Source organism: Ursus americanus, chromosome 16 (genome assembly GCF_024610735.1).
Source record: "Ursus americanus isolate L20-20 chromosome 16, mUrsAme1.1.p, whole genome shotgun sequence".
NCBI lineage: Eukaryota > Metazoa > Chordata > Mammalia > Carnivora > Ursidae > Ursus > Ursus americanus.
In genome coordinates this window covers 19,650,992-19,674,445 of record NC_142142.1, presented here as the reverse complement: position 1 = coordinate 19,674,445, position 23,454 = coordinate 19,650,992, and the positions used below count along the sequence as shown (strand labels likewise).

At 36.1% G+C, this 23,454-nt stretch overlaps 1 protein-coding gene and 1 long non-coding RNA gene across 19 annotated transcripts in view; one reads left to right on the top strand and one right to left on the bottom strand.

Annotated features, from left to right (window-relative positions):
• The window catches only part of LOC123803824 (uncharacterized), a 122,797-nt gene extending 121,573 nt beyond the window's left edge, over positions 1–1,224 (bottom strand). For all 3 annotated transcript variants that reach the window (XR_006782982.2, XR_006782983.2, XR_015726950.1), the window contains exons 1-2: positions 847–1,224; positions 498–613 (exon numbers count right to left, since the gene is read on the bottom strand). This is a non-coding gene — a long non-coding RNA (uncharacterized LOC123803824). The remainder of the gene's footprint in view (positions 1–497; positions 614–846) is intronic.
• PICALM (phosphatidylinositol binding clathrin assembly protein) overlaps positions 17–23,454 on the top strand; it is a 98,376-nt gene continuing 74,938 nt past the window's right edge. For 4 of the 16 annotated variants that reach the window (XM_045815545.2, XM_045815543.2, XM_045815541.2 and 1 more), the window contains exon 1: positions 20–431. In XM_045815545.2, coding sequence (XP_045671501.1) covers positions 302–431 — 130 coding nt within the window. In that variant the 5' untranslated portion in view covers positions 20–301. Of the gene's footprint in view, positions 432–23,454 lie in introns of all 16 variants that reach the window. The other 12 variants (XM_045815544.2, XM_045815542.2, XM_087868209.1 and 9 more) reach the window with 6 other exon arrangements.

The window sequence follows — 23,454 nt, the reverse complement described above, 5'->3', positions numbered from 1 at the left end:
TTTTCCTGCAGCTGCCTGTCCCTCTTTCCCTGCCCGGCTCCAGCTGACCAGGGAAGGGGTGGGCTGAGCTGAGGCGGGGGCAGGGGAGTGCCCGACGCCGTGCCTGACCCCGCGGGTGACACGAGCCGGTTCTTTCCGGGCTGGGTGGCAGCGCGCGGCCCTGAGCCCCGCCCCAGGCCGGCAGGCGGAGAAGGAGCCGGTGGGGGTAGGGGGTGCGGTGGGGGGTGGGGGTTCTCCGGCGCTTGGGGGTCCCAGTCCCCGCCGGCTGGCGAGCGGGAGGGGTGGCGGAGGAGCCGCAGAGATGTCCGGCCAGAGCCTGACGGACCGAATCACCGCCGCCCAGCACAGTGTCACCGGCTCCGCCGTATCCAAGACAGTATGCAAGGCCACGACCCACGAGATCATGGGGCCCAAGAAAAAGCACCTTGACTGTGAGTGAAGCCGACCGCGGCCCCTGTCCCCGCGACCCGCGTTCTTCTCCCCTTCTCTTTTCTTACCCCTTCAGCTGCCTCTTCCTTCCCTGCGTCTAGTCTGGCACGGCGGGTCCTGTGCTGCTCCGAGGTGTGTTCTTTTTGCTTCCATCACACCTGCCTTCACGGCTTCCGTTCCCTGTCTAAAAAATCCCTGATAAGCCACTCCCCCCTCCCCCCGGGTACCTAGGGGACCCTCGCTTTCTTGCCCGGTGCTTCACGAAACCCCATCACACCCGACCAACTTGCCTCTCCACCTGGCTTCTCACCTCCCTGTTGCCTCGGTCTACTGCAGCTTTCCGCTCTTTCATCCCACCCGTCCCGTGCTGCCTAGTCGCCCTCTCCTGAGCGTCTCTCCGCTTGCTCCCGGTCTCACCGCTCCATTGTTTCCCCATTAGCCTTCGGGTTCCGTAAACGCCCGGTTCCGTGGACCTAGATCCCTATTTCTCCGCAGTCCTGAAGGCTGCCTCCCTTGAAGTGATTCCCACTTCCTTTGCTCCACTAGCCTCTTCTGTCTTCCTTTCTTGGGTTTCTCTTCCAGCTTTCCTCTCCCATTTGGGTTACATTTCTTGGCCTCTGTAGCTTCTGTTAGGTTCCTTCGTCTCATTTTATGTCAGATACATCATAGTCAATATCCGACTCTAATCCCAGATTACTTTCTTTGTGGGAGTGAAAGTAAAGGTATTCCGTTTGGTTTAGGGAACGCTTGGAAGTTAGGATTTTTAATTGCTTTTGGTGGAATCTAATCATTCTGTTTTCATGCTTTTTAGATAAGTTGTGACTGTCACCCCCCCCCCCCATGTTTCTTTTTTTAATGGGGATCTGGAAAAGGATTGGCTGATAGTGGTATCATTTCCTGGAACTGTTAACCCTGGCTGTTTGAATTTAGAAGGTTGAGTATGAAGTGTAGATTATTGGAATGAAAAATGGATTAATATCAAACCTACAAATAACATACATCTCTTTAAAAATGCTAAAAAGGTGATTGATGGTGCTTGAATTTGGACTCTTTTTAATATATGCTGGTTATCTCGGGGGACCACCTTTTCTTATCCGGCATACTTACTACTCTGTTCACTGACTTACACACAATTACCATAGCTAACTCCTCCCAACTTTTTCCAAACCTGGAAGCCACTTGTAATATCCTCATTTTTCTTTCCTTTACCTGGAGGTACAAAGCTCAGTGTATTACACAAGCTTTGACTCAGTGGAGTGACCTAAAACTTTTCAGGAAATAAAACAGGGAAATAGACACAATAATAAGTTCCTTTTTAAAATGGTAGCTGGACACGTTAGCCTGACTGACCTTTATTCTCATGAAAGTTACTTTGCTTTACTGTTTGAAGCAAGAGTGAGCCTGTCCTGAAAGGAAATTCACTGACAGGAGTCCTGTTTTGATTTCTCATTTGGACTTCAGCTGTAAGGTCTGCACTTAAAAAATACACACACACACACACACACACACACACACACACACACAATGTGAATTCTTCCAAAATCCTTTGCTCATGAAGTGCTGTTAGAACAAGTTATTGCTCCAGACAAACCCATTATTCATTGTGACTTGTTCCTTCGCTGTGGAAAAGTTAAAAAAAGTCATTACTGCTTGGTTCTCCTTTAATGCGCTCGTCATGTGGCTGCTTTTAACTATCCGTCCTTGACTGTTTAGAAAATGCAGAATATATTTAAATGTTGACACTTACATACCTGGAAAATTCTTTGAAATGAATTGTGAAGCCATACGTGATTTTTTGATTATCTCATATTTGGAGTAGACAGTTTTACTGTTTACTTCCCTTCAAATGACCACTTGGCTTGCTGTAGCCAATTTTATGGTTTGACCTAAAACACTGTTAATTCTTGTTTTTTTTTCTTTTCGTTGATGGGGGTAGGTGAAAAAACTGCTTGTTACTCTAAGAACTGTTTTCCTCTTACTTCAAAATGATAAATTATAACAAAAATATGTATAGTTTTTAAAAGTCTTTATAAAGTTTTTTGCATTATTTTAAATGTAGCAGTTCTTTTAACACATTGCCAAGGGTAGAAAATTGGCTAGATAGGGTTAGGAGGGTGATGTTTGCTTGTGCTAGCTTTTTTGATTAGTGCTAGCGTTTTTTCTCTTGTAAAAGCAGCTACGGCAGATGCCAACTGGGATTAGATTTGGAGGGTAAACTCACATTTGTAGTTCTTCTCTACCACTGCTGTGTTTATAAGCTCCCACTTTAGAACTTGAATGTTCCTGGTAATGTGTGATTTTTTTTTTTCTTTAAATCCATATAAGTTGCTACTACTCTAGTTCCTTTCCGTGAGGTTTTAAAATACTTTTTCCCCCAATATTGTTTTAAATGCCCTTGTAACAAGTTTTCAGTAATGACGTAAATTTGTATTAAGTAAAGTCTGGCCAATCAGTGGTTTTTCTAAACACCTTCCTCTCCCACATACTTTAACATTCTTCCAGAAAATTAAAAAGGCTTTCTTTCAAAGACAGTTCTGTGTCTTGACACCATGAACTTTAGGCTTTAATGTAGAGATAATTTTTTCTCTTTTAGGAATTTTTCTTTCTAGTGAGGTCTTTTAGTTCTGTTGCACCATTTAATATCTTGAATGACTGTTGCTAGTTAGTTGAACTTAGTGAAAGCAATTTCAGTTTTTAAATGTTAGTATACAGCAAATATGCTTAGGACTTTTTTTTCCCCTGGACCTTTAGACTGTGGAGGTGGTTTCTGTGTACTTCGCCAAGGTGTTTCCATATTAGGAAGTGATTATTATAATCTACGAATTATGGCTTAATTTATACTACAGTATATACTTGTTTAAGAAAGATCTTTTGCTTTGCTTATAGGTGTCTGTAGATAATAGTGTTAACTTAGGGTCCCTAGTGTGAAGAGTTGTCCAATTTGAAACATGTAAGTAAAATAAACATGATTAGCATTTAGTTTCAGGCCTCTAATGGTCATAATCAAGGTAGAAGAATAGCAATCCTTAAATTGGAAGGGCTTCAATTTGCGAGGCACTTACTAACCATTCTCTAATCCTTTCTCATGGCTATGGGAGAGGCAAGCCATATGCTTAGGAAGTAGTATCTCCATTTAAGAGGATATAGAATGCTTCAAACATCTATAATTATTAAAGTATAAACAAAACACAATTTTTATTTTTTATGTATTTTTTAAGAGGGTTGGGAGGGGCAGAGGGAGAGGAAGAGAGAGAATGTTAAGCTCCACGGCCAGCACAGAGCCCAACACAGGGCTTGATCCTGCGACTCTGATACCATGACCTGAGCAGAAATCAAGAGTCTGGATGCCTAACTAACTGAGCCACCCAGGTGCCCCAAAACACAATTTTTTAAATTTATAAATTCTTAATTTAAAAAGCATTCTTATCTGACTTCAAAACCTTTCGTCTCATTTTGTTTTTTGATATGAATACTTAAATTTCTTTTTTCTATATTTGTTTAATTTACTGTCCTTGGGCATTTAATTGTAACATGTCACACTGAAATACAGTATTTATGTTAATGGTAATAATGACTTCACCTTTTTATCCGTATTTTTTCCCCGCTTAATTTCCAGGGATACTTAATTCCATCCATTGTCTGCCTTAGATCTTGACAACAAATCAAGATCTTGTTCTTACTGAGCACTCATTATAAGTGTATCTCTGTAGTAGATGTAGTGTGGGCTTTGTGTGTTGTGTACTAGATCTATACCCTGCCTAAATTTGTGGAAACAATTTTTTTAAAAGTAAGGATTTGTGAATGTAGTGAGTATGTAGAAGGTGGAATTTGTATTTGCATTAGTGGTTTGTATAACCATTGAAAATGTATGTAAAATATCAAAGTACCTGAAATAATTACCTTTTTAATCAAATGTATTTATTTGTGATTTCATTGGGTGCTTAGTTTGCATATTGTTGAGAAGGTATCTGGTAACTGGAATCTGCTTTGCAAGAAAATGCATGTGAGGAAGATACTAAGTGGGAAATCTGCCCCAAGGTTTGTCTTGTTTAGAAATAAAGTAACTGAGGCTTTCCAAATGGATCTTGTTTTAAAGAGGCAGTTGTTTTGTGGTTAATGTATGGACTTACTATTCTTTCTCTTAAGAATTAACCATATGATTTATATTTTCCCTTTTCATTATTTAACCTATTCTGTCCCTTACTATTTAGTCTTAATAGTTCTGAAATACAGAAAATGGTAATGGAGTCAAATATGTCGAATGCCTGAGGTATGTAGTAGAACTACACAAATGTAATTTTTTTCCTCCTTGATATATACAGTTGTTTTCTGACTTGTATGTATTTTAAAAGAGATATTCAGAAGAGAACTTAATATATAACCATTTTGGTAGCTGCCTTATTCGTAATTAGCAAATTCTAAAATACCTTTGAAAAGTACATAGGCTTCACTAGTGGACTTGTTATTTTTAAAAATACTTAATATTAGACTCTAGGCATCTTTTTTTTTATCCTTATAGCAAGGCTTTTTATGTTTACTGTATATTTTATATTTCTGAATAATTTTTAAAGGTGTTTTTGAATTTAATTCAAAGTGGCAGATGAGGTCACTTCATAAGTGACTAGGCTTTTTTTCCCCTCATTTGATTTGTGAAACACTTGTATGAAATACTTAATTAGATGTTTTAAAAGTACATTAATAGTTAAAAAGTAATCTATTTTAATTAAATACCAGAATTCATTATTTTAAACAAAATTGTTTATTTTGACCCTGATCATTTAGAATATTTGATGTGAAAGTTTACCATGATGCATAGAAAAGTGCTTCTCTTCTATTTCCAGAATGCTTAGTTTCCTGATTTCCCCTTTAAAATCAAAGATGTAAGAAAAATAAAGGCTTCTTGGCAAGAGGTTAGAGCCCTACCAAGAAGAAATAGGGTTAGATTTTCAAAGTACATCCTTAGTATTTGCTCTTCCTGTTCTTTTGATGGCTGAAGTGGCATTTCCGTTACTTTGTGTTCTGTCTCAGTGTGTTCCCCGTTAAACTGCTTTATATATTTCTCTAGAGAATTAAATTTTTGGATTTGACCTTTTAGAGTTTTATATGTTTATTGTGTATATGGTTCTTTTAATGGAGAAACATTTCCAGTAGTCAGATTTTACTAATGATATTCCTTTAGATGGTAATTCTGATGAACCTAAACATTTGTATTAATATGTTCAAAGTTGTAATTTGCCAGGTTATTGGAATACAGTATTAAGGATTTTTCAAGTTATACTAGGATGTAGTGGCAGTACAGCAATGCATGTTCTTCGTATTGATGCATTGGTTGATTCTATATTTATTTAACTAATATTTATTTGTGTTTATTTTGTGCTGGGCACTCGTTGTACTAAACACTTTACATTTATTTATTTATTTATTTATTTATTTATTTTTAAGATTTTATTTATTTATTTGACAGACAGCCAGCGAGAGAGGGAACACAGGCGGGGGTGGGGGGTGGGTGGGAGAGGATGAAGCAGGCTCCCAGCAAGGAGCCCGATGCGGGGCTCGATCCTAGGACTCTGGGATCATGCCCTGAGCCGAAGGCAGACGCCCAACGACTGAGCCACCCACGCACCCCTAAATACTTTACATTTATTAACTTTATTCCTTTCAACAACTTTGTGACCAAGGTTTTATTATTATCTCTATTTTACTGTAGAAGAAGCTAAGGCTCTGAGAAGTTCAGTAATTTGCTCAAAGTCAAGAAAGAGGAGAACTGGGATTTGAACCCAGGTAATCAGTCTAGCATCAGGTTTGTGTTTTCATCTCAGAGTGACGTTTTACATAATGCTCTTCTGTTCCAGGGAATGAATAAACCATACTCATTTATTCATGGCAGTGGTTCTTAAAGTGTGGTCCTTGCACTTCTGGGAGTTCCCTAAGACCCTTTCAGCTTATTTGTTAGGTCAAAACTATATCCATATACTAAGATATTATTTGCCTTTTTCATCTTTGTTCTTTCATGAGTGTACAGTAGAGTTTTCCAGGGGCTATGTGATGTATGATATTGCAACAAGATTGAATGTAGTTAGCAGATGTGATAATCTAACAGTTTTCTATTAAGGCAGATAGTAAAAAGTTTTGCAAAAAGGCAAAACAGTACCACTGTTCTAAATTTTAGTTTTGGAAAATATAGTTATTTTCATGAAAACTGTTAACATGGAATGAGAATTATTATTTTAAAAATAATTAATACATGATTTTTAAATTCTCAGTTTTAATTCCTAACACAGTAAATACTGATTGAGAAAACCCACATAAACAGAATCTTATTAGGGTCCTCAATTTTTAAGATTGGAAAGGCTCTGAGACTAGAAAATGTAACCCTAAGGAAGAGTGTATATTAGAGAGGAGAAAAGGATACTCAGAGAGGAAGTAGATTTAAGAGGTCCTTTAAACTCTGAGTAGTTTGGTAGGTAACAGTGACCCAGCCTTTGAAGGACTTTGAGCAGAAGATGTGGCATAATCCTTTATGTCACACTGTTAGGTAGATTGGAAGGAAGGTGCAGTGTGACTTGGAAAGGCAATTGCTGGGGGCAGAAAGAGTCTAACAGTAATACCTAATTCTTTCCCTAAAAGGACTTCATAAAGTTCATCATTAATTGGGACTCCTGATCCATTTTTCCTCACTTTTTTACATCTAAGCTATTCCTTTTCAGCCAAGCACTTTAGTTACCAATTGTGCCAAAATAAGTTCTTGACCCCCAGACTATTCGCAGTTGCACATACCATTCTTTGGACACAAAATAGCTTCTTCTCTGTCAAAACAGATACCTCCCTCCTTTTAAATGTTTTTAAAAACTAACTTGCTTTCCTTAACACTTACAGTTAAAGTAGCCTCTTATGCTAAAAACATTACTGGATAACGTCCCCTGGTCCTGTCATTCCAACCTTATTATCACCATTTAAAGTTTATAATTTTGTTAAACATAGTATCATGCTTTTATATATGTTTTGGGTTCACGTGTATTTTCTCTGTAGAATAGGAACTGTACTTTTCTGTACTGTTCTATATTTCTTCTTGAAGTACCTAATCAGTGACCCTATGGGTGCTCAGTAAATATTGGATGATTACATATAATCTCCCTTCTCAGCTCAGACTATTCCATGAACAACTTTGGGACATAGTATAGAGATCTATTCCAGTAAACATTCAATAATATTTTTATTGTGATTTTCTTAGTTGCAGTGAATGGTAATTACGTGGTTTCAAAATTAAATGTAATAGTCAATTGGCAGCATTGATAAAAAATGTAAAAAATTGCTATGTGTTTCATGGAACCCAGGAGGCATTAAGAGGGTTAGTTTTGTTGAAGTAGTAGGTGATGTTTTCAAAATATTGTCCCAGGGGGGAAAAATGGGGGTTGCAGTTGCTCCGTTTGAAAACTGTATTGAGGCATGTTTTTGGGGATATGTTCTTGAAAGTGGAAATTAATTTTAAGAATTAAACAGGGGACCAGAAATAGATTTGAAATGTTTTTCAGAGTTGCTTCCTCATACAACTCTAGGAGGTGGTGATCACATTGTAGTCTATGTGCAGGGGGCCTCCAGAGTACTAACTGTATGGCAGACTCATTCTAGATGTAAGGAAGGATAAAGTACACAATGTCAAAATGCAAAAGGAAAGAAATGATGGTTTTAGAATGAATCTTTATATGAGGCAAGCGTTGGAGAGGAGTAGTGATTGTTGTGATAGTAGGACTACTGAATCTCGGCCATAAGTTGATTCTAGGGGCAAGTGGGGATTGCTGAAAGTTTTCTCTGAACTGAATTCTAGCAGTAATTTCCAAAATGGTGCTGATACTCATAAACTTACTACTTGAAAGCATCAGAGGGACCCTAATTTTACTCAAGGGACACTTCTTCCGAGTGGTGGTTGAAGCAACTAGCATTGCTTTCCAGATTTCTTCTCTCACTAAAGATTGTAGGCATATAAGTACAAGTGACTTCATATTTACACTTACTGTACATGTTTCTACTAGTTATAGATCTCTTCATGTGACTATAAGCTCTGAACAAGGGTTGTGGTATGTGTATGTGATGTTAAAAATTTTATGTGTTGCAATAGAGTCAGTTATCTTGTGGATGCTTAAGAAATGCAAATGCACTGTATTTTAAATACAGCTAATGTGTGAAAATCTTATTGTAATTCAAGTATATACCAAAAACCAAGTAGCAGGATGGTATTCACATCATTCACGCAGGGTTGGCAGACCCCCTTTAAGGGAAAGGAAAAAAAAGATTATGTATGTATGTATGTATGTATGTGAGCAGGCACACGTGGGCATGCACATGGATGGGGAGAGGAGCAGAAGGGGAGAGAGAAAGAGGGAAAAGAATCTCAAACAGACTCCAGGCATCCCACAACCCTGAGATTATGACCTGAGCCGAAACAAAAAGATTTCCTTGTTGGTACTAAGTTATATAGTTTATTGATAAATGGAAATATTTGAGTCAAACATTCTTTCAGTTGGATGGACCTCTTAATCTAATCCAATACACATTTTTTTTAAGGTTCTCAGGAGAGATAATACTTAGTTGTGTGAGTATCAATGAGCAGTTACTTGTGTCTTCACAAAATAGTGTATGTTTCCATAGTATCTTGTACTTCCCTGTAAACACTATGTTGTTGTAATTTATAGCTTCTGTAGTTACAGTTTTTTTCATAAAGAGCCCTTGAGTGTCGTCTTTACTGTTCTACAAAAAGCACATAGCAAGTATGGAGTAAAAATACACTGAATGAATACAAGGGGAATGAAGTTTTCATGGGGGGGATTTCTAATGTGTTTTCAAACAGTGTTTTAGGGTTTTTTAAATAAAGGAAGAGGATGATTGCTGTACAATAGTCTTTGCTATGAGTAGTGCTTGTTTAAACTTAGGTTCCATGACCAAGTAAATTCTTTATTGGTTGAAGATGTGAAGAATTATAGAAGTTGGGAAATAAACTTCCAGAGTTAGATATGTAAAACTAGAGCGGTTTAACACAGTAAAATATTACTCATTGCAGGACCTACCTATAATTGGTATGTTTAACTTCAAATAGATGAGTTCAAATTAGTCAAATCTTGGGTTTTCTTCTTTCCTTTTCTTTCTTTCCATTATTATTATGATTATTATTTGCTTATGTGTGATGTTAAAAGTAAATTCCAAGGCAGCCCTTGATTTTAAACTTTGTGTTACCTGTGATAGTCCACATCTGACAGCAGAATGCCATAAGGCCTTGTTTTTGCTAAGCGTTGTGTGCTTTGTTATAAAACATTGACAAAAACATTGCAAATAAAGATACCCAGAAATGAAGTATATGACTTTAATAGGCTATATTGAATGAGCCAAGCAATGACCTTAATCAGTTTCTTCCTACCACCCCCTTCAACCTTGCCCTTTCTTTCCTGGTTTTAGGACTCTGTGGTGAACTGTCTGTGAAAATCCAAATTAATTTTCTTTTGAAAGTGAAATGTAGATAAATCTTAATTCATTTGTGAACCTAATGACTTAAGAGTTAATTATTTTGTGTGACTTTTTTTCTTGGAGAAGATCTGAGTAGAAAAAGGAGAATTGTAAGAGCAAATATATATTTTTTAAATTTTGTGTTATTAAAATTCTCTAGGAAATTATGAACATCTTTTGCTTGCTCTATGAGTAAGAATATGGGGCAAAAGATCGAGTTCTGTTTAACATTGAGCAGTACCAGCAATAACACTAGTCAGAAGCAGTTAGCATGGGGTGCTGAGAGAAGGTGATCAAAATCTAGAAAATAGTGTAAAGATGAATGACACTTGATCCTTACCTTAAAAGGAACATGAGATCTAATAGTGAAAATGTGCAAACAAATAATTGTAATACATCAAGATAAATGTATAATAATACTTCTTACGTAACATTTCAAATTAGGGGCTGGACTAAGTAATTTTGAAGGTTAGTCACAGCTTCATAGAGGAGCTAACAGGGATTTTGAGGATGAATAGTTATTTGCCAGATGGACAGAGAAGTTTCTTCTCAGTAGGTTAGCACATGCAGTGACATAGAGGCAAGAAAGAGCATTATGATGTGTTTGGGAAAATTTTCAGTAGTTTTGTGTGGTGGAATGCAAAGTGTTAATAAAAGAGGGAAATGAGGCTGGAGAGGGAGCCATTAAAGGTCTTATAGGGGTAGGAGTTTTCTTGATAATCTGTTCTCTTCAGCCCTCCTCCCCAAATCCTCATTTTAGAGTATGCTTTCCTCCTGCTTATTAAGCTGCTTTCCTAGGTTTAGGTGCCAGTGATGTGGGGCTGGAGAAGTGTTCTTTCCTTTTCCTAGGTAATTTGTGGTAGGGTTATTGAAAGGGATAAGAAGAAAGAAATGCACTGTCCTGTTGACCATTTGTGCAAGGGTTTAGATGAGCTTGGCATGTGAAATTGGACTTTCGAGTATTTTTATACATGGTGGTTTGGGTTGCTAAATGAGATCAGCTACACTGATCTCGTGGCTTTTGTGTTGTCTGGAAATTGAGTTTTTTTGAGTTTCAAATTTATGAATAAACTTAAACAGAAAATGTGATGGTCATTATGAATACAAAAGGTTTGATAAACCAGTTAAAGTCAGTAAGATTCTTGGGGGCATGTTTGATTTATGTGGTTTAACTACTGACATCTGTTTACCTGCAAATGATACATTAATTATTAGTCATTCATAGGTTTTGTTTTGTTTTTAAAGATTTATTTATTTGAGAGAGAGAGAGAGCGTGCACAGGAAGAGGGAGAGAGAGAAGCAGACTCCCCGCTGAGCAGGGAGCCCAGTGTGGGGTACCATCCCAGGACTCTGGGATAGTGACCTGTGTCAAAGGCAGACACTTAAACAACTGAGCCTCCCAGGTGGCCCAGTCATTCATTGATTTTTAAAGCTGGATCTCTACCAAGTAAGAGTTTATTAGTCTTGTGGAAATTAATGTACTCATTAGCAGTTGCATATTCTCTACTGTGTATCTGAGTTACTGTGTTGAGATTATTGAGAAATCCAAAAATGACATTTTGATCATGTTGTCAGTCTAGTAGAGAAGATGATGTATACAGATAGTTGTATTATCAGGCAATATGAGGTAAAGTTCATATCAAATGACATTGAAAATCACTGGAGAGAAAGATAGTGCTTTTGATGAGGGGAAGAACTGGACCTTAAATGATACATAGTCAGGAGCAGTGGGCATTTGAAGTGGAGGAAACAGCATGAGCAAACATTTCTAGGTAGGAGGGCTGAAATATGGGAACAAAGGAGTCTATTTAATCATAGAGGGTAAATTGAGTCCTTTGGGGCTTCAGGAGGAATATGTTTAGGAGTAAGGAGAGGTACAGTGGGAGCAATTGAAGCTAGATTGTGGATGGGGTATGGATTTTAATCATAAACTTTAGATACATCTCATCTCCACGTAGCTTTTGACTACTGTGGGTAAAGTTGGACCATAGAGCTGATTTTCAAAATTACACTAGATCTTTATTTTCTGTCTCTAATGTTAAAATATGGAAGACAAGGAGTTTTGCTGATCTTGAGGTTGAAAATGAGATTTTACTGTTTCATGCTTTTTATATTAGCTTGATTACTATAGACTGCATGAGTAGTGGCAATATCTGAGGTTCTTGGGATTTCCGAGTCCATAGATTGTGCAGGAATTATTGGAAAAGTCTTCTAAACAGAAATGATATATACCTAATTTTGATCTGGACATAGAGATTTTATGAAAGTTTAAGGAGACGTTTCAGGCTTTGGTGTTATATGGAATTTGATCAAATCAGTTTAATTAGGACATAACCTCCATTATAGGGATAATAGTTAATAAGATTGAAAGAATGAATCCTTTCTGTCTTGAACCATAACATAATCCTTATAAAACCTATTGAATATATAGCTTATTAGCTGTGTTGTACAAATACATAAATTGAGATGCTGCTAGTAAAAGGAAACTAAATTTTACCGTTCATATGCAGTGAAGAACCTTAAGTGGAAGCCAGGCAGTTTGAAGAACTTCTTAGCTCACAGAGGACTTTTAGGGAACGGGATATTGTTGAGAGAACGTCTTTCTTTCAGAAGTATAATTTCCTAAATATGTAAAATTACATTTGGAAACAGCAACTTCCTGTACTTCTTAGAATAAATTATTAATATGCTTCAAAGGGAATAATCCCTGAACTGATATATGGGAGGCTGCCCCAGCTCCATTTGACCTTTAGAAAATCCCTTACTTACTTAAATTGCTTATTTTCTAAATTGCCTCCCTGCTCTGCTGTTCTGTGATGTTATATGTTTGTGTCCTTCTAACTTTTGGGTTCTTGGCTTATTGCTTTGGAAACTAAGATTATGTACAGTTTCTATATGAGCTTTTGCTTCATTTTCCATTGGAGTGTCCCACCTACCACTGTATCATCATTACTTGAAAAACAATTTAAACTTCCATATCTTAACTGTCATTAGGAGGGAGGGACTGCATTGTTTTATGTGACTTTGTTTTAGGAGGAAATTGCCAACGAAAATGTGCCAGGATTATAAATTGATACCTAGAAAAGGGTGAAGATGGTAATCATTTAACTGTTGCCATAGACTGAATGATCTACACTGACTAATGTCTTGATGGCTCTTGGTTATAATGGGAGATCAGTTGTGGGTATATATAGTGGAGCATCATTAATCTATCACTGTATGCTCATATGTATAGTAACATCATCTTAAAATTATTTGGTTAAGTGATGAATTTGTGGATTATTTCTCAAACCTTATTTTTATCCCTTAACTTCATAGAACCATAGAAATCTAAGCATTGTTGTTTCAAAGATTACTTATTTGCTTGTTGGAAGGACTTTGTTTCTGAAGTGTATGTATACTGTGTGTGTGTGTGTGTGTGTATACAGATATAATAGATGGGGTTAGGATAGATCTACTTATTAATAGTAGAACTCTAGAATAGGCCAAGGTTGCATCAGTTTTTCTGATTAGCTACTTATGTTTGGTCTCAACCTTTTTACTCAGCAGTACTTATATAGGTAGCTACTTAGGAGTTGATTTTCAAATACTTGTCAAATACAGTGTGAGCTATCTTTCTCTTTGGCCATCTTTTTACCTTTTTTTGTCTTGAAATTAAATAAGAAACTTACTGGTGTAGTTTAGAATAATCTTTAGTTGTATAAAATTCATAATTATATGTAGGGAACTTGTTTTAATAGTTGCTTGTACCTTTCTAACTGCTAAGTTTGTCTGCAGATAGCATCTTCTGAAAGAGAGGGGCGGGATTTTGGAAAGGTGTAGCATTTATCTTAGGTGAGTAGCAGACAAAACTGATTTCAATAATTTTGGCTCTTAGCTTTATTTCAGGTGATCTGTCACGGGGGAATTGGTCTAGTTTTGATTTGATAAGGCCAGTGTGAGTATTCGTTGGTAAATACAAAATTGAGTCTATTGCTCTGCAATTAAGTTGTTTTTTAAAACTGCATACCACGAGGGTTTTAGGATAGTTGCATTTGATCTTTTGGTATGAAACAGGAGAAAAGATCTGGTTTGTTCTTTATATGATCACTTTTTCAGATCTGGAAGATGTAACAACATTATCCTTGTGCTCATTTATACTTTTAGACTGTTTAATGACTGAGAAATTAAGGTTTAGCTGACAGTATTTCCTCCTTTATTTTTCTTTTCTCAGCATTAGCTTTTGTAACTTTTTTTGACAAAGAATTTTGTATTGGGGCGCCTGGGTGGCATAGCGGTTAAGCGTCTGCCTTCGGCTCAGGGCGTGATCCCGGAGTTGTGGGATCGAGCCCCACATCAGGCTCTTCTGCTATGAGCCTGCTTCTTCCTCTCCCGCTCCCCCTGCTTGTGTTCCCTCTCTCGCTGGCTGTCTCTATCTCTGTCAAATAAATAAATAAAATCTTTAAAAAAAAAAAAAGAATTTTGTATTAGTTGTCAGGTTAGGAATTTGTGTTAAGTATTAATTCAGCATAAAATTTTAGACTTGATACAGTACAAACATTCATTTTTGTTCTTCATATTCTTGCAAAATATATTTTGAATTGGTGACTTAGAGTGGACCAGTGCATTATTTTCAGATTTTTTCGCACATCCTGGAAACATCCCCCAACACACCCGAGTGGCAATAAAGAGCAATCACAGGTACTGAATTAAGAATTAGTTAGAGTTGCAACTGACAGCTAAGTTAGCTATTTATAGAGCCACTCAGGAGGCTGAGACATTCCCTAGCTGTTGAAGGTGCTGTGCAGGGTGAAACCATTTATCAGGAGATGGAAAACTTTTAAGCTGCTTCCTAACTTTGGGCTTGTAGACTTAACCTAGGAGTGCTTTTTTCTTTGAGTTTCTTTACTAGAGTTGTGTTTTCTTAACTTGGTGACCAACCTGTAGCTTTTGAGGCTTTTTTTTTTTTTTTTTTAAAGAATTGGGAATGATTACATCTCTGGGTCAGATGCCTGAAAAACTGCTTTATGTGTTCCTCTCATGGTAAATCACGTAAGCCCTCCTCACCTGAAATCTGGTGAATTGACTGTTTTGTAACATTATTGGCTTTTTAAAGCTTGTTTGTAAGATAAAGCTTCTAATTTCTGAGGCACTTGGAGATGTCTAAAACTCTTGAAACCTGTTCCTTGTGAACTTGGTTTGAATGATGTGATGCCTTCCTTATACCTTGTCAACTTCAGTTGATTGTAGCCAGAATGAAGATGATGCCAATGAGCAGAAAATACTGTGCCAAACAAGAAGTGGTTACTGTCTGTACTGGGAATTAGATTTGTGAGAGATAAGAAGAGAAATGTATGGATTTTAGAATAGAGGAGGTGATGACAAGACTCAGACCACTGGGACTGAAGAGAGAGAATTGAGAGGAAATATTTGTGTATCTTTACCCCTTTAGTGGAAAGATGACTGTTTTAAGGAATTTAGTTCCGGTATAGTCATTGTATTGTGTACGTTAGATAGGCAAGTATTTAAATCTTTACAAGGGAGATAACAGAGCTTTCCTTGCCTTGTCTGTCACAAGGCTATTGTAATAATCAGAAGACTAAAGATATGAAAGAACTTTGTAAAGTATAAAGAGATCTGCATGTATAAAGATTTTACCATATATACATGTAACCATGGTTACACTTCCCGGTTGAAGAAATTGAGTTTTATAAACTTTCTAAAGAAGGTTGTACAGAAGTCATTGAGTTTGAGGTGGTTTCATAGTACTGTATTGGAAAATTGATGAGGGAAATCTCATCAATAAAATAAGATACTAAGTAAAATTACCAAGATCAAATATTTGTAATATTGTTTGAAAGTTTATAAAATATTCTAAGTATGTTCCTGTACTATTTTGATAATTATTCCTATTTGTAAAATGGAGACATTGAAACTGTGGCTAATTCACATGCCTTGAAGTCATAATGATAAATAGTGAATCTGGAATTTGATTCTAGATCCTTTGCTCATTCTGATGTCACTTCATCCTGTTGTCATATAGTCTTAGCATATGCAAATGGATATGGATGGCACCATTCAAAGAAATGGGAGAGCCTAGAGCAGAACTTCAGTGATAGTGAGATTAGTATCTTCATCATAACTGCTTGAAGCAGAGATTGGAAATGAATAGTACTTAGGATAGACTATCCAATGAGTGTAAGGCAGAAGAGAGTTCTAACCGGGAGAAATGGACTTTAAAAAATAGAAAAAGCTAAAAACAGACACCCCTTTTCCCCATCTGCCAATCTCATTCATTCTGGAAGGTATCCAATATAGCAGTGCAACAAAAAGGTGTAATGTTCTCCAATATTTGTCAAGTTTAGGGAGAGATCATACTTGAAAAGTAGTAGTTTTCAAAGTAATAGCCTTTTAGTTGGGTAGAAGGCCTGTTTGGGGAGCCTTTGTCATCATAGCAAAAGGCAAATTGGTGAAAGGTTGATATTCTAGAAAAGGGAGAAAGATGGTTGAATTTTTGTTTGCTACTTGACTAGACCATTTAAGATTTATATTGCCTTCTCATAACAAACCAAGAGAAAGATACAGTAACTCAGAAATTCAAGGGAATTTTAAGATATCCATCTAGTTAGAATATATAGATTTTGAAAATATATGTGATATTATCTTTCTACCTAAAAATAGATAGCTGCTTTCATGAAAGCATCAACTAAGACTTTTCTTAGCCTTTTATTATTAGTATTGTTAATCATTGGTACATAGAAGCAGAAGAGCTAAATAAAAACCCACTGTAAGCATTAAACTGTTAAATTCATTGTTTCTATATTCCCTAGCAGCCAGAGGTCTGTTTATCAGAATACCTTGTATTGAGAAATATTTAAAGCCTATATTTAGGCGGAATAAATCCATAATTAACCATGCAGTGTGCAGAATATGTTGTGATCATGTCAACTTTTAATAGAGATAATCCTCAAAAAATTCTTAAATTTTTGCTGTAGTATAGTTAGGTTGATGACTTTTAAACATAGATTTAATCAAATAATAACTTTATTTTGGAATTTAAATAAAACATACCAAATTTCCTATAGTCATACATTGTTCTGAAAAAGTTTTTTTTTAGGTCAGCAAACAGTTTATGGCAAAAGCTTAAAGATTCAAACTAGTGGAATTTTTTTCATTTAATTAATATTATTGAGGCATAATTTACATGGAATTTTAAGTTAAAAAAATTAACATCTGACAGCTTATAAAACAGTTTTATTTCAGAAGATAGCCTTTTAAAAAGGCATTTGTCAGAAGATGAAATTATCAGGTTTTTAAAAAGGCATTTGTCAGAAGATGAAATTATCAGGTTTTTTAATGCTGAGAAATAAGTAAACATGGGTCATAATGGAATTTTATAAGAACAATTGTATAGTTATGAAATTTGTGAGGGTGGAGATATTTTTTGTTGAAACACTCCTAGTGATTATTCCTTCTTGTAGAAACTTAAAGGCTTAAGTTTAAACATTTTAGGAGAAATACTTCTACTTTATCTTATGGTGATTTATTAATAATTCTCATATTTTCCACTTAGCATTATTTAAAAACTTAAAGCTGTATAGATAGCTTATTATTTGGTGCTTATCTATTTCTGGCTATATTTGTCATTACTGCTTACAGCAGTTTGAAAAAAAAATTTAGAAATGGCCTTCATTTGTTAATGGTTAGAGGGGTCTTTTGATACCTACTTTGCGCAAGTGTGGGACTTAATGAACTGTAGTAAATGGCTGGTGTAATTTTGACTCAAGGTTGCTTTCGTTTAATTGTGAAGTGTATGAATAAGTAAATGAGATTCCCAGTCCCTACTTGTTATCCACATAAAACTAGGGGCTTTGTAGAATCAACAAGAGAAGATTCTGTTCAATAAGACTTTGGTTTGGCAAGGGTGAAGCAGACATGTGTACTGTAGAATTAATAGGATGCTTCCACATTTCCCCACTTTCTGGAAAATGGTAGTTGATTGTGGTAGTCAGTTCCATAGGCCTCCAGGCCACCGGTGACACACTACCATTGTTACCATAATTTTCAAAAGTCTCTTTATCCAAAGACTCGTGATTATCATGTATAACTAGCAGCCTCCCCAAAAACATGTCCCATCCTTAAGTGCTAAGAAATCCACTTAGCACCATCTGACATATATTTGTTCATTTGTTTACTGATTGTTTCTCCCCACTAGTGTATAAGCTTCCTGATGGCAGCAGCTTTGTCCTCTGTTGCCTTTTTTCTAAGTCCTAAGACTATTTGGCATATTGTAGTGTATGATGAATATTGTAGAATATACAGAATTTCTACTTGTCATACTAAGGTTTGCAAGGCTGTAGGATGATGGATCATAAAGATTCTGTTGCTCTAATTGCATCCGGGACATGAACTTGTGTTTTCTGGGTGAGGTAGACTGTGGCAGAGATTCTAACTGCAATTCATTATTCACTCTGACTAGGCAGAATTTAAACTGTTAAGAAAGGCCATGAAAATCTTTTGGTTTCCTACATATGTTTTAAACATAGGCTGGACTGTTAACAGTATAACTTAGCTATGAGGGGGACTTTTTGCCTATTATTTTTCCTCCATCCCCACCGATCTTTTGAGTGGCGAAATGGGCTTTTGTTTCACCTATAAATCTATGAATATTTATAGCACCATGTCACACATTTTGGAAGATAGAAGAAAACAAAAAATTCCTGAATTTATTTTAACAGAGTGAAGAATGAGTCTTGATTGCTTAAAACAGGAAAGGGACACTCAGGGTACAGTTGAGATTATATCCCTGATATTTTTGGATATAGAGGTGAAAATTTCTAGTATCTCCAACTTCCCAGAAGACCTTAGGCTGATTTTCAGAGAAGAAATTTGAGAATCGTTTGCCTAGAGGTTTTTGTTCAAGTTAAAAGATGATTTTCTCGAGTGAAAAAAAATAGAATCAGAGATTATTAATGTTAGGAAAATGCCCACGGGTTGGGGGATGAGAGGACAAAATGAATAGAGTGGAAGCTTGTTTGTGTTTTAGGAAGGCTAAGGAAGAACCAGAATTTAGCACTCCAGAAAGAAAGATGCAAATATGCCAGGAGTACATGCTGGTAGTATATTAATTCTTAGCTACATGTAGACTTTTATTAGGTCACTTATAACTAGGGTGACATAGAATTTATATTCCAAACTGGGTCACTTTTGAGAGTGAAAGGATGTGCTGTCTGAATGGGACACTGGGACAACAGGTGTAAACCAGAACTGTTTCAGGAAAACCAGGACACTTGATCACCCCCTATTAATAACATACTTTTCTCCAGACTTAGTCCCAGTTCCTTGGACTCCAGATAATTTTTTTCTTATATAGTACTCTGAACTGCATTTGAGGAGTTTCTTAAGCTTTGATTCCTGTCTTGTTGGAATGCAGGAATTCTTTTCATTTTTTCTGTTCCCCGGGACTGTTTGGTGGCGGTAAGTACAGTACTTTGTTGAGTTGTTTGTTGACTTTTTATTTTGCTTAGGAAATTCTGTTTTGTGCATTTTTGATACAGTATTAGTTTATTTTTAAAAATCCTGGTTATATCTCCTTAACTGGGCTGATGAAATATTAGTAAGTTCGTGGAGTGTAATACAAAAAGAGTGAATTTGTAATTTTGGCGTTTACTCTTAAATTACTTGATATTTACATATTTCCTTTCCTACAGGTGGGATGGTAATTCTGAAACTTCAGATCTTCAAAGAAGGGAAGGAATATACCTTGTGTTTATATCATGGATATATTGTTTTTTTTATGTTGGATCACTGTAACGCTTTCATTTTGTTTTCCTATAAATAAATCTTTTTTTATTCTTATATCAAGTGATGTATTTTTATTCTGTTAAGTAATTATCTTATATTTTCTACTAAATTAAAAATTAATAGAAGTAGTAGTTGCTTTTGGGGTAGTCCTTACTAAAATATGATTCTCCTCACCTCTAAGATCCTTATTTGGGATTAGGGATGGGACTAGGGTGTCAAGGTTTGGAAATCACCACTTTGGAGTACTAGAATGGAATCCTAAACAGTCTCAAAATTAAGGAGACAAACCTGAATCCCTCTATTCTTGCTATAGTCCTATTGTTTTGCTGTACAGTCTGGCATCTAGTGGTAGGAATGCAGAATACACCAGAACGCCAAGAAGGAGCTGTAAGTTTTCAGGCTTTTTTAATATTGAGAAAGCTTACACAGCAGGCTAAAACATTTTGATAATGGGGGGGGAAAAGAATGACCTTTTCACTTGAAAATATAAATCAGTAGTAGTGAATTCTGAGAGTATTCAAAAAGTGTTTTTTTGTAGAGCATTTTTATGACTTAAATTTTCTGCTCATGGAAGATTTATGTATTTATAACAGATTTGTTGGTAAAGAGGCAAATGCATAAATAATGATAGATGATTTTAAGAGACAGTAGGTTGGACTGATTTGAAAAAGATACTAGTATATTGATTAAATTTTAGAGCAACTACGTAACGATTCCATTAACTAAAATGATTTATTTTGCATTTTTAAAATTAAAGTACAGACAGTTCAGCAAGCTTGGCTTGTCTTCAGCTATGACCTAAGAGGCAAAATTTCAACTAGATATTAACAGTATCTTAGGGTTGGCTTTGTTTACCTAGTTCCATCTGAATTCTTTGTTTTCTTAGGTAGTCCCTCTTTAGTTCCACTTCTTTCCTCTCCTACAGATACAGAGGAAGTCAGTCCTTTCTATTTTGTTACTTTCTAAAGAGTTCTGAAAACACCCAACACTTGACACTTAATGTGGCCTATCCCACATATACTGCAGACTTAGGAATACTTCCTAAATCTATGTTGTTGTTGTTATTATTATTATTATTATTATTATTATTATTTTTGACTGAGAAGAGAGTACAGGCAGGGGGAGTGGCAAGGAGAGGGAGAAGCAGGCTCCCCGCTGAGCAGGGAGCCAATGTGGGACTTGATCCCAGAACCCTGGGATCATGACCTGAGCCAAAGGCAGCCGCTTAACGGACTGAGCCACCCAGGTGCCCTATGTTAAATTTTTTATTCCCCTTTTTAAAAAAACTAATTTTGGGGGGTGGCCTCCTTGAGCATATGAAATTAGCGCTGAGGGAGGTCTTTTTGGGTTAATGTGTCTTCAAAAAAAACTTTAAAATAAATAGGGATAGCTAGATAATGAGAGAATTTGTAATGGCTTGCCTAGTAACTTTTCTGTTGAATAGTTTTTAAGGGAAGAAAACCTCTTGTTTTACATGGCGATTAAAAAAAAATCAGTCCAAAGGAAAGAAAAACTGGGGCACCTGGCTGGTTCAGTGAGAAAAGCATGTGACTCTTGATCTTGGTGTCATGAGTTTGAGCCCCACCATGGGTGTAGAGATTACTTGAATAAATCTAACTTAAAAAAAAAAAGGGAAAGAAAAACTTACTATGGCGTAAACAGGTTAAATATAGCATGTACTATTACCAAAGCATTATCTTTACATTTCTTAGTTTTCACATACGTGACTCTTCATTCATTTTGCAGAGAACCCAGTGACAGAAATAGCGTATCTAGTTGTGCTCACAGATTGGTTTTTCCTGTAGCTGCAATTTATTTTTTTAGTAAGATGGGCCTTTGCCTTACTTTCTTTGTGGGTTCTGGAGGTAGCTTAAGGTTCATCTACCATGGTGAGAGATTGAATTTGGCGTTCATAGTATTGGCCTACCTCTGGAACAGTGGCTACCAGATTTTCAGCTGTTATACCATGCATCTCTTGTGCGTGTACCACCTCTTCCTCACATGCTTGAAGAAATAAAAGAACACATCATGGCTGTCCTTTCTGCCATTGATCATGGTATTCCCCAAAGGGTCTGGAATGTCCTTGTATATTGTGATTTAGCTCCATTACCTTCTTAGTACTTTTATCAAAGCCATTTGGATATCTTTATTTCTTTCTAATACTTTGAAATGCACCCTTCTCTCTTTTCAAATTAACTCATCCTTGTAATTTTCGCCCAATTCTTATTACTTGTACCAAACATTCTCTGGTATGTGAGTCTTTCCCCAGTTTTTACCTTTACACCCAATTAGTAAGTTGGTGTAGGATTGGTATTTCCTGTGTGACATGAAATATGCTTATTGAGATTTGTAAAATTATGGAAATAATAGTGGTATATAGTTCTTCTACATACTGATTTTGACTACCTGTTCATATATAACTTAGTTGCTGAATAATTTTGAAAGTGTTGAGGTTTTTTTGGCTCAACCTATTGAGGCACATCAGTTTGTATCAGAAAATATTATACATCTACGGTTTTTAAAAATGGAATCTTACTCTGTATTGTTCTTTAACATGGCTTTGATTTAATGTACTGTGAGCATTTCCCCTGTCAGCCTTTTTTGCCCTGTGTTTTTTGGCCTGATAGTATTTCATTGCAAGACTACTATCTTTACCATTATCGAACATTTCCTCTTACATTGTGACTTAGCTCCTGTAGCTTCATAGTACTTTTATCAAAGCCATTTGGATATCTTTATTTCTTTTTAATGCTTTGAAATGCACCCTTCTCTTTTCAAATTAATTCAGTCTTTATTACTTGTACTATACATTTTGTAGTATGTTTTTTCCCAGTTTTTACTTTCACATCCAATTAATAAGTTGGTTAGATTTATTTCTTAAGGTATAAGCCAGTCTATGAAGACCATATTTCTGAATTCTAATGGGAATTATAGAAAAGTATAACATTGTATTTCACATGGGAGACCCTGCAAACTATAAAGTTAAAATGGTAACATTTACATCTTAATTTGGACTATACTTTGTGACCCCTTACACCAAAAATTGAGTCGAGTAGTAATATTTAAGACTATTCATTCCATTTCCCAGATATTTGACACTTAAACGATAAGGGCAAACGTGCCTCTTTGTATAAAATTCTTTTGGCATAAGTCTGATTTCAACTTGTGTGTTTTATAAATATTTTCCAATTTATGCTAAATGAGAAAAATGTTGCTGATACTTTTTAAAAAGCAAAAGTTCAGAAACTTTTCTGGTCCTCTATTGTTTTTTGACTACTCTCTTTGTTACTGTTTGTTGGAGTTGTTCCTACCATTTGTACTCCTACCCAGGAAAGATTCAAAATCTGATCAGTGAAGCAACATTTGATGATTCACTTAATTTGCCTTCTAAATTGAGTGTATCTCGAATTTTCTAGATGGTTGAAGAAATGAGTCTTGTTAATGAGTAGACATCATACTCAAGAGTAAAAAGCTCAAACCCTTTCTTCTAAGACCAGGAAGAAGACGAGGATGCAACTTCTGTGCCACTTCTATTCAACATGGTACTGGAAATCTTACCCAGAGCAACGAGGCAAGAAAAAGAAATAAAAGGCATCCACATTGGAAAGAAAGAAGTAAAACTGTCACTGTTTGCGGATGACATGATATTATATAGAAGACCCTAAAGACTTAATCAAAAAACCGTTAACTAAGAAACGAAAGCACTAAGTTCTAGGATAAAAAATTAACACACAAAAGTATGTTGCA